The 12,078-nt window shown below is 41.4% G+C and overlaps 2 protein-coding genes across 2 annotated transcripts in view; both read right to left on the reverse strand.

The window, feature by feature from the left end:
• The window catches only part of LOC120052940 (zinc finger protein-like), a 134,322-nt gene that overhangs the window by 33,361 nt on the left and 88,883 nt on the right, over positions 1 to 12,078 (reverse strand). The window lies entirely within an intron of this gene.
• Positions 6,944 to 8,399, reverse strand: LOC120053015 (oocyte zinc finger protein XlCOF20-like). The gene has a single exon (XM_039000268.1). It carries the CDS (start codon positions 7,963 to 7,965, stop codon positions 7,075 to 7,077), a length of 891 nt encoding a protein of 296 aa, XP_038856196.1. The 5' UTR covers positions 7,966 to 8,399; the 3' UTR covers positions 6,944 to 7,074.

The following is a 12,078-nucleotide window of genomic DNA, read 5'->3' on the forward strand; positions in this document are numbered from 1 at the left end:
GGACTATAATAGATGAAGAATCTATATTTTTTAGATTGAGTATTTGTTGGGTCATTATGTTAGTATATTATGTATGTTTGTAATAGTGTGTTATATGTGAAAATGTGTTTGTATTATAAATTGTATTTTAATGTTTAAGGACTCTTGGAAGATTAGTCCAAATGGGGACTAAAAGAGATCCAAATAAAATAAAATAAAAATCTCCACAGAGAAACTCTGGAGCTCTTTCAGAGTGACCACCTCCCTGACCAAAGCCCTTCTCCCCCGATTGCTCAGTTTGGCCAGGCAGCCAGCTCTAGGAAGAGTCTTGATGCTTACAAATTTCTTCCATATAAGAATGATGGAGGCCACTGTGTTATTTGGGACCTTCAATGCTGCAGACATTTTGTGGTACCCTTCCCCAGATCTGTGCCTTGACACAATCGTGTCTCGGAGCTCTATGGACAATTCCTTCGACCTCATGGCTTGGTTTTTGCTCTGACATGCACTGTCAACTGTGGGACCTTATATAGACAGGTGTGTGCCTTTCCAAATCATGTCCAATCAATTGAATTTACCACAGGTGGACTCTAATCAAGTTGTAGAAACATCTCAAGGATTATAAATGGAAACAGGGTGCTCCTGCGCTCAATTTCGAGTCTCAGAGCAAAGGGATACTGAATACTTATGTAAATGAAATATTTCAGTTTTTTATTTGTAAAAAATTTGATAACATCTCTAAAATGTTTTTGCTTTGTCATTAGGGGGTATTGTGTGTAAATTGATGAGGGGGGGAAAAAAAGGACATTTTAGAATCAGGCTGTAAAGTAACAAAATATAGGAAAAGTCAAGGGGTCTGAATACTTTCCGAAGTCTAAAGTTTGGACACACCTACTCATTCAAGGGTTTTTCTTTACTTTTACTATGTTCTACATTGTAGAATAATAGTGAAGACATCAAAACTATGAAATAACACCTATGGAATCATGTGGTAAACAAACAATTTTTAAACAAATCAAAATATATTTTATAGAGGGCCTCCCGGGTGGCGCAGTGGTCTAAGGCACTGCATCGCAGTGCTAGCTGTGCCACCAGAGACTCTGGGTTCGAGCCCAGGCTCCATGGGGCGACATTTGATCATCACTCTCCATCTTGGTCAAATAGCCCTTAGATTGTCCTGTTGAAAAACAAATGATAGTCCCACTAAGCGCAAAACAGATTGGATGGAGTATCGCTGCACAATGCTGTGGTAGCCATGCTGGTTAAGTGTGCCTTGAATTCTAAATAAATCACAGACAGTGTCACCAGCAAAGCACCATCACACCTCCTCCATGCTTCATGGTGGGAACCACACAGGCGGAGATCATCTGTTCACCTACTCTGTGTCTCACAAAGACATGGCGGTTGGAACCAAAAATCTCAAATTTGGACTCATCTGACAGATTTCCACTGGTCTAATGTCCATTGCTTGTGTTTCTTGGCCCAAGCAAGTCTCTTCTTATTATTGGTGTCCTTTAGTAGTGGTTTCTTAGCCGCAATTCCACCATGAATGGGGCGGCAGGGTAGCCTAGTGGTTAGAGCGTTGGGCTAGTAACCGAAAGGTTGCAAGTTCAAATCCCCGAGCTGACAAGGTACAAATCTGTCGTTCTGCCCCTGAACAAGGCAGTTAACCCACTGTTCCTAGGCCGTCATTGAAAAATAAGAGTTTGTTCTTAACTGACTTGCCTAGTTAAATAAAGGTTAAATGTAAGTCGCTCTGGATAAGAGCGTCTGCTAAATGACTTAAATGTAAATGAAGGCCTGATTTCATGCAGTCTCCTCTGAACAGTTGATATTGAGATGTGTCTGTTACTTGAACTCTGAAGCATTTATTTGGGCTGCAATTTCTGAGGCTGGTAACTGTCATGAACTTATCCTCTGCAGCAGAGGTAACTCTGCGTCTTCTTTTCCTGTAGTGGTCCTCATGAGAGCCAGTTTCATCATAGCGCTTGATGATTTTTGCGACTGCACTTGAAGAAACTTTCGAAGTTCTTGAAATTTTCCGGTTTGACTGACCTTCATGTCTTAAAGTAATGATGGACTGTCCTTTCTCTTTGCTTATTTGAGCTGTTCTTGCCATAATATGGACTTGGTCTTTTACCAAACGCATTAAGAAGGAAAGAAAGTCCACAAATTAACTTTTAACAAGGCACACCTGTTATTTGAAATGCATTCCAGGTGGCTACCTCATGAAGCTGGTTGAGAGAATGCCAAGAGTGTGCAAAAATGTCATCAAGAATTTGAAGAATATAAAATATATTTATTTGTTTAACACTTTTTTGGTTACTACATGATTGCATATGTGTTATTTCATAGTTTTGATGTCTTCAATATCATTCTACAATGTAGAAAATAGTAAAAATAAAGAAAAACCCTTGAATGAGTAGGTATGTGTAACGATTCTCTAGCTCTTCCTCCTCCTCGGACGAGGAGAGGCGAGACGGATCAGATGACCAATACGCAGCGTGGTAACTTGACATGATATTTATTGAACAAGACAAAAAACGAACTAACTTGAATAACTAACAAAATAACAAAACGGAGTAGACAGACCTGGACACGAACTTACATATAACGTGAAGAACGCATGAACAGGAAACAGACTACATACAAAACGAACGAACGAACGAACGATACCGAAACAGTCCCGTGTGGCGTAACATACAGACACTGACACAGGAGACAACCACCCACCACAATCAATGTGAAAACACCTACCTTAATATGGCTCTCAATTAGAGGAAATGAAAACCACCTGCCTCTAATTGAGAGCCATATCAGGTCACCCTTTAACCAACATAGAAACACATAACATAGACTACCCACCCAAACTCACGCCCTGACCGTCAAACACATACAAAATAACAGAAAACCGGTCAGGAACGTGACAGTATGTCCAAACTTTTGACTGGTACTGTATATATACAGAAAAAAACCCTGTCATCAGACAAACACGACTAAACTATAGTTGACGTGTACAGTAGGTGCTTGTTAGTGTGTGTATGCAGAATAGGGTGAGATCAGATGTGATGTGTATTAAAGGGAGTCTCAATGAAAGTCTTGGAATGAAAAGTCCCATTTTGTGTTTATTAAACAAACAAGTTTTAAATACACCATGTGAAAACCACACACGTCTCAACAAAAAAATCTGCATAAACTTGATAAACTGCATTTACTCATTAAAAGTGTCTTGGGGAAAAAATTAAGTAGTTGAATGGAAGTAATGAAATAGGCATTTTCTGAACATCATATACAGTGCCTTCAGAAAGTATTCATACCCCTTGACTTATTCCACATTTGTTGTGTTACAGCCTGAATTGGAAATTGATTAAATATGTATTTTTTCTACACACAATAACCCATAAAGACAAAGTGAAAACATGTTTAGATATTTTAACAATTGTATTGAAAATTAAATACAGAAATATCTAATTTACATAAGTATTCACACCCTTTTGCTATGACACTAAACATTTAGCTCAGGTGCATCCAATTTCCTTTGATCATCCTTGAGACGTCACTACAACTTGATTGGAGTCCACATGTGGCCAATTCAATTGTTGGGAATGATTTAGAAAGAAACACACGTGTCTATATCATGTCCCACAGTTGACAGTGCATGTCAGGATAACCGGTTTTATTTGTTTTTCAGGATATATACAGATGCTTCAAAGGAAAATAATCCAGTCAGCGGTAAGGTGGGGGCAGGGGTGTACAGTGCATTTGGAAAGCATTCAGACCCCTTCCCTTTTTTTCACATTTTGTTACGTTACAGCCTTATTCTAAAATGTATTAAATTAATTATTTTCTTCATCAATCAACACACAATACTCCATATTGACAAAGCAAACATTTTTGCGAATGAAATATCACATTTACATAAGTATTCAGACCCTTTACTCCATACTTTGTTGAAGCACCTTAGGCTGCGATTACAGCCTTGAGTCTCTCCATATTTTAAAATAAGGCTGTAACGTAACAAATTGTGGAAAAAGTGAAGGGGTTTGAAGGGTCTGAATACTTTCCGATTGCACTGTATATCCCAAATTTCAATGTTAGAGTATGTAAGCGGTTAACTGATTGTGTCAGTGTATGCGGCCGAGTTGATGTCCATGATTATAGGTTTGAGATGGGTGGAGGAGTTGCAACCACTCAGTGGGGATCTGCTCTGATTCGGCTGCAGTGTTGAGTAGTCAGATAGAGTAGTCCAGGTCAGATAGGGGAGACTTGTTTGTGGAGATGATGGTGCTGTTATTGGGATTGGAGAGAATTGGAGTGGTGGTAAGCTTTTACTGGGTTCCCGCCTATGTGGATGTGGAGGGTAATGAAAAGGCTGATGTGGTGGCTAAGAGGGTAGTGAGGAGAGAGGGGGTAGATATTCAGGTCCTGCTGGGCCGCAGGGAAGTCAAGTCCTTGATCTGGGCAAAAGGGCTCAATCTTTGGCAAAGGAAGTGGGATGCTAGTAGTAAGGGGAGGCAATTGTATTGCATGCATCGGTCAGTAAAGGAAGAGGTGGGGAGTACGGGATGTAGGACAGAGTTATTTGTGTGGAGTAGACTACGGTTTGTGCGCACAGGTTTGAATGTCACGTTGTGGATGATAGGGAGACATGAAACAGGTCTGTGTGATGAGTGTTTAGTGGAGGAAACGGTGGGGCATGTGTTGATATTTTGTGAACTGTATGACGTAGATGGCGAGAGATTGTGGGAAAGGGTTAGAGAGGCTGGACGGGGTTGGGGTTTGGTTCGTGTAGTGGTGGGTTGAAAGGGGAGAGGAGTGGTGTCTATGGCTTTCTTACTTTCTTAGAAGAAAAGGACTAATGAAGATAATTGAATGTAGGTAGGCCGTGACTGACCTCACACTCCAGTACGGTGGCGGAGTATGCACCTTTAAAAGTTGGATGCAATCCACTAACCCAATTTCAAAGAAGAAGAAGTGCATGTCAGAGCAGAAACTATAGCATGAAGTCCAACAAACTGTCCGTAGAGCTCCGAGTTAGAATTGTAATGAGGCATATATCTGGAGAAGGGTATAAAATAATTTCTAGAATGTTGAAAGTTCCCAAGAGCATGATCTCCATCATTGGGAAATTGAAAGATTACGAAACAATCCAGACTCTGCCTAGAGCTGGCCGTCCGATCAAACTGGCAAGAAGGACCTTGGTCAACGAGGTCCTTGGCTGAGATGGGAGAACCTGCCAGAAGGACAACAATCTCTACAGCACTTAACCAATCTGGGCTTTTTGGGAGAGTGGCCAGACAGAAGCCACTCCTGAGAAAAAGGCACATGACAAACAGCACGCCTGGAGCTACCGGTCTACATGCAAGTTATGATTTTCATATGAACATTTTCATGGATAATAACATATTAAAATCATTGTCATGTGGTTAATCTAAATTCTATCGAAATGAAAATGATACAGATCTAAAAGTTCAAATGAATCTAATGCAAGAGTGCCTGTCTCTGCGTAATGGACACATTGTATGATACACCTTGAACCATTGGCAGCTAAAGAACGTATACCAATGCAAGTAACTATTAATGACAACTAGTTAAAAATAGCCTACATAAAGCCAACAAATAAAAACATTGCAGGTAGAAAATATCCTGATTAAAAAATAAATATTCTATAAATCACATTGGCTACGCATAGCAGTTTGTTCATGTTCTTTCAATTGCATTTAACTCTCTACTCCGCCTGTCTGCAAAGAACTTGAAACATTGTATCAACTATCAACTGGGTCCGGCCCGAAGCTCCAGCTTGCAAACTTGCATAAACTATTCTGGGTCCTCAGAGTTTCTTGCGCCAGTGAGTTCCGGACAGAGCCAGCTTTTTCGCAAGGGATAAGAAGTAATCAGGTATTTGCCATTTTCACTGGATCAGAGCATTACATTGTTCCCTGTCACGCCTAGGCTCGGTGGTTTTCGAAAGGGAGAGAGCTGGAAAGATTTTAAATACATTCGCTAGGTTTCCATCCAATTGGCGACAGATTTTCATGTGAATATTCTAAAATCTGCATAAAAACAAAATGCACATTTTCCCATCAGAGGGGTGTGTCCAGTTTAACGTACACACAGTAAAAAGCCTTTCTTGTTGCAGATAACAAGCTGTATGTGATGAGGTAGTGCACATAAAAATGACTTTTGCGGTTAAATTCCCATGTGCCGATAAATTGGTTTCCATCTGATTTTCAACTCTACTGTTGACTCTAGCAAACACCACACAGATACAGTGAGGGCATATAGTCTACGCGATAAGATTATTATGGACAAAAGAGCAAGATTATTTTTCTGTTAAACGGCAGCCAAACATCAATCATTATGTCACCAGAATAAGACCCTCAATATTTATTGGAAGGGAGCATCAAGCTCATCACCGTGAACTTGCACCACCCTGTTCATCCTAATTTATTTAATCTGTAGTCTAATAAACTGCATGCTTTCCCGAGTCGTAGTGGGAGGACCACACAACATATCATTGCGTGCCTCCAAGTTTACTTCGATATGATGAATATTATATCAATATTTGCGCATAAAAGCGTTTTCACCGCCATTTCTCGCATTATTAATTTTACCGACACAAAGATCCCACGTTGTTTAGTGTATTTTGATTTGTCGAAATCTGGAAAGTTGACCGACAAACTTGCTGTTTCCATCAGGCCTGTAGTGAATATTTTGATCTGACATGTACTTTACTTATATAAAAGGGTTGGATGGAAACCTGGTTATTGAGGAACTACTGTCATTCTCAATGGATGTAAAAACAGACTTTGTTTAGGCTACTTGCTGTTTGAGGAGAAGAAAAAAATTACTTTGAGAAGCTCCCCAGCTCATTAGTGGTGGTGAGTTAAGACAATCAGAAATACTATCAGACATCCCCAAATAGGCACATTTATACATTTGCGTGCAGGCCAGGTAGCCTAGGCCTACTTCTATGTGTAATCAGGTGAGCGTCCATACTCAACATTGACAGGAGCGCTCCAAACAAAACACAATGAATAAATAGCTATTTATGGAAAACCAATGCAATTTCGAACCAAATGCAAGTTCACTGATTTACTCCATTTTATCAAATTGCTTGGCATGCCTTATGTTACCAATGTCTGGTCTATGTCTATGGTCTATGTGGAATGGTTTTTCTGCTGGTGTATCCTGAGGAGGCTCCATTCTGAGAACCTCTTGCGTACAGACAAACTGCCTTTCTCCCATGTGGACCTTCAGGTGCATCTTCAGCTGGTGCTGGTGGGAAAACCTCTTCTCACACTGGGGGCAACTGTAGGATTTCTCCCCTGTGTGGACCGTCTGGTGCCTTTTCAGGCTTGATGAGTGGGAGAAGCGCATGTGACACTGGGTACAGCTGAAGGGTTTCACCCCTGTGTGGACCCTCTGGTGCCTCTTCAGGTTGCAAGCCTGGGCGAAGCGCATGTGACACTGGGTACAGCTAAAGGGTTTCACCCCTGTGTGGACCCTCTGGTGGATCTCCACCTTCTGGGGGCAGCTGAATCCTTTGCTACAGAACATGCAGAGGAACCGTTTCTCTTTACTACTGCCTGATGTGGCTCCCCCTCCCTGAGTCTGGGCTCTAGTCTGGTCGTTTGAGTTAAATACCTGATGGAAAAGGATGCGGCCGTGTGAATCGGATGGCCCCATCGACGTGGACACTGGCTCACGATCCCTGAGTGCGTGTAAAGGGGAGTGGGTCGTGATATTTGTATTTGTCTCTAAGCTTTCCCTGTAATCTAAAAAATCTCTGCCTTGTGAGTGTCCTTCTCCTAAGTGAGTCTCGTCTACATTCCATGTGGGAGGAGCGTCGCCCTCCACTTTCACTTTATCTACGACTATAACCTCCCCTTTCTTATCTTGGCACCCTTCAGAGTATACACTACTACTGTACCGGTTCCAGTCCCCTCTAGACAGATCAGTCTGTGTCTCTAAACCCAAGGGCATGTTGTCAGGGTCCGTCTCTGTAGTGTAAGAACATGACGGATCATTACCAGTTTCTAACACATCACCAGAGTCCCGATGGGAATGAACCGTCCTCTGGCTTGGGTTACCGTCTAGTAAATATTCTGAGCCGAGAGCAGGACAGCCCAGTGTCCCCAGCTCCAGTCTCTCTGGGTCTGATCTGTGGTCAGATCCTGCCTGTAAGAGCCTTTGTGTTTCTGTGACGGTCTCTGACTTGAGGATGGCGTTGGGCGTTCTACTGGCCTCCTTAATGCTGCATCGGGTCCTGGACTGGAGGGTGGAAGCAGTTGAGAGTTCTTCCGTGGCTACAGGGGGCGCCACTCCAGCCGCTGCGCCAGTCTGGATGTCTGTGCTGTGTTGTGGGTCCTCTCCTTCAGTCCTCTCCTGCTTGACCCCAGGACCTGCAGCCTCTGCATCTGCAGACTGACACAAGGGGACGTTATTACCGGAACATGAGTTGATTGGATAACAATGTTGTAGGGAAGTCTCACAATGTCCGCTATGGCAGATAATGTTAGCAAGTGAATAGCTGAGAGGAGTCTTTCTGAAATAAACTGGCCACATTTGATGTACTGTAATTTTGATGTAATACTATTACACTAACCTCTATCACAATAACGTGCTGGGTTGAGGTTCCACTCCCCTCATCAACAGTGATTGGTTGGTCATCTCTCCATGTATTGTGGCCCGCTAGCTTCACAAAGCTCTTGTGGCCTCCAGTGAGATGTCCTTCACCTGAGAGAGTGATTGGAGGTAAGACGTGGTTAGGTTAGGTACTGTCAATGCTCAACGGTATATTGTATACTAGTAACAGTTTTTTGACACTGTCTAGAATTGGCAAGGATATAAGGTAACACTTCTCATAACTTCTTGTTAAACTATTTGTAGATCGACTGATGGTGTTCCATGCATCACATTGTTTTCGATTATTAAATACTAGGAAATGCAGTAAATCAATCATCTGGTTAGAATATGATGCGTCTTTGTGCAAGATAGCTAAGTAATCAGGGTAATAGCATGCTATCCAAAAATGCTGGGTAACACATCTGAACACATGTGCAGAGGGGAACGGAAATGTACCTCTTGCCATACCTCTGTATCGGTCAGGGATCTTGACACTACCGAGACGACTGGCGCAGACGCGCTCCCGTGACACCTTCAGTTCCAGTAGCTGTAATTTCCTTCGCAATGCCCTGTTTTCTTTCTGGCTTTGAGTTATTTCCAACCGAAACACTGCATAGTCGTCGTCTACGAGTTTACAGATCTCTGCCACGGCTGCATTCGCTAGCACCTCCATGATGGAGGCTATTTGAGCGTTAAAAACCATACAGTTAGCCATTGTTCGCTAGCTAGCGTTACCTAGATAACATCTATCAACCAAGTCCTGTCTCCAACGCGAATTAAAGACTACATGGGGTATGTATGTGATGCTGTGCAGTTAAATTAGTCATATTTTGAGTTCCATGCTGTTAAACGTCTAAATAAAAACGCTAACGTGAAAATTGTTCCTTGTCATTGTTTACTTCCGTTTCCACTGAAGAGAAAGGATGTTATTGGTGGCGTCATTGATCAAAGGGTGTGGCTAAATGGAAAAGGGTATGCGCGCTGTTTTTTGAAGTACGGTACTGCTTTACATTACACACCAAAACTTATATTCATGATCATTATCTTAAAGCGGTCGTCACTAACTTCCACAGACAGAATTATAGCAAAACCCCGCCTAAAAAAAGTATCTTCTTAAAGGAAAGGTTCACCCATTTTGAATGTTATGTTGCTTTTGTGCACCTCTGGGTGATGTTCTAGCGATTCCAAGGGCCATTTCATATGTATCTGATTTATTGGCGTTCAAGCAGGCAGAAATCCGACCGGTATGACGTAGTGTTAAGTCTCTCGCTGCATTGGAAGTTAATAGCAATACGACTTTTAGATCGCGAAAACGTCAATCATACATGTCAGATTTCAATAATGGCCGATGTCGTAACTCGAGGAGGATGTCTTCTCTCGAATGATCCATTGGTCATATTTTGCGATATTCCTACCTCGGGACATTTTGGGACGATTATGTCCCATTTCAAGTAACCACCTGCTGGCTTAAAGAAACGTTCAGTCATATAGAATGGAGGTTTAAAAACTACAGCTGCATATACATATTAGCCAACACAGCATACATTGCAATACAATCTTCTCTAAAAACAGCTGGGCAAAATATATACAATGTGCTCTAGAATAAGATGACCAGAGATTGATTTCTAAACCAGATGAGTCCTCATGTCAGCAGATTGCCCAATATCATGGTGGGCATGCATAATGTTGGATGCATTGGAATATACGGTATGGAGAATGATAGTCTGCAGGGTTACAGAAGAAGCAGTTGGGAAATTAATGTTTGAGCTTCATCTACTAAATGTTCAGTTAATGGGAATATATTTAGGTGGTTTAACGGATTAGCCTAACTTTCCAACTAACCTTTTAAAAGTTGACGTTGCCAAATTCTTGCCAATCTATTATTCTACTACTAACTATGATTGAGTGTGAGGAATGTTTTCCATAATGTCCGTTTCATGCGTATACATTCGAATAAAGAACATTATCACATTTAGTGTTTCACCATTTATTAAGTACAAAGACAAATAGAAAAGGTGTCTCGGGAAATATTTGAAGTATCTAAATATAGTGTAACCTACCAATCAATGTATATTGGTAGTGCTTAAGATTGTGTGGTCCAGCGACGAGAACTCTACCATCTACGGCAAAAGCCTGGGCTCCTGACAGGGACAATATCATTATTATCACTGCATGTTACAATAGTAAAACATAATCTGTTTGTCACCTCGTCAAACTGATTCTACATTGAATTTAGTCTTCGAGATGCTCTAACAAGAATGTGTATCTGTAGTTGGTGATTTGGTGCGCTTCAAATCTAAAATGTACTACACTGTGTAGACTGTTGTGGTGGTTCATTTCTTTACTATCAAATGAGGAGAGTCAAACTTATCACACAAGTCAGAGTTATACTTAAACCAAATCTTTAATAGTGAGAGCTTTGCAATAGCAACGGCTGGTCGACGAATCACGGTTTCTGATGATCCGTTGAGAGCGCCGGTACAAAGGTCTTTTATAGCCAAGATACACCCCTTTCAACCTAAATGACGAACAACAGATACATAGAATGGGTCACAAGGTTAAGATTTGTATGAAAGATACCTATAATACATAGCAGACAGTATCTGCTATGTCAACAGTTTTCATTGTATAGACCAGTGTCTGGCCCTCCTACTCCAAACTGGAACCATCTCTCCCTGGTACGGTATAGAACAGAAACATTAACTCATGCTCTGGAATGCTCTTTAGGTTTTAGCACCCAAAAGACATTGTAAATATCCTGTCAGTGTTATCTCCCAGAGGCCCATCTTCAGTAGAACACACACACAATAGTTAAGAATACTCTAAATAAAACAACCATGATGCAATAAAAGTATTATAACATAACCTTGCAATTTTTCCTCTCACACTGTGTAAGACAAAACCCACAAAGAAAAGACAACAGGCAAATGCATATGTGGTCTCAATGTCTAATAGTGAAGTCAGGGCTAGTTCAAACTGCAAAAGGATGGTTCTCCTCACAGGTGAGTGAATAAGCTGAGCCTATGCTTAGTGAATAGCATTTGGTTGATTTCTGGGAGCGGGACACAGGGGAGGAGAGCTGAATAGATCATGAGAGACAACAGATAAGAATGAATCAAAGAAATCACAGCAAAGGATTGTAGTTTATGAGCTAGAAATGAAAATCCTGACAGTCAAAACAATTACAACAACTAGGCTAACGATAGAGGCAGGGTGCTCTGCATTCTACTCCAACTTAGCTACAGTTTGTACACCAGATAATGTGATATGGATACCAAAAATCTTTGGTTATTACTGGACATTGCATGTTTGTCTATGAAAAACGCAGCCATAGATTCTTCAACTAATCTGGTGTTGCCGATACTCTCTTCGTTCTCGATGGAAAACAGTGCTCAATGAACAGCATTCCTACATTGGTATTCCTCTTGTCCAGATGGGACCCTGTGCTACTGGGTCCTGGACTTTCTGACG

Source organism: Salvelinus namaycush, chromosome 8 (assembly GCF_016432855.1).
Source record: "Salvelinus namaycush isolate Seneca chromosome 8, SaNama_1.0, whole genome shotgun sequence".
NCBI classification, from domain to species: Eukaryota; Metazoa; Chordata; class Actinopteri; order Salmoniformes; family Salmonidae; genus Salvelinus; species Salvelinus namaycush.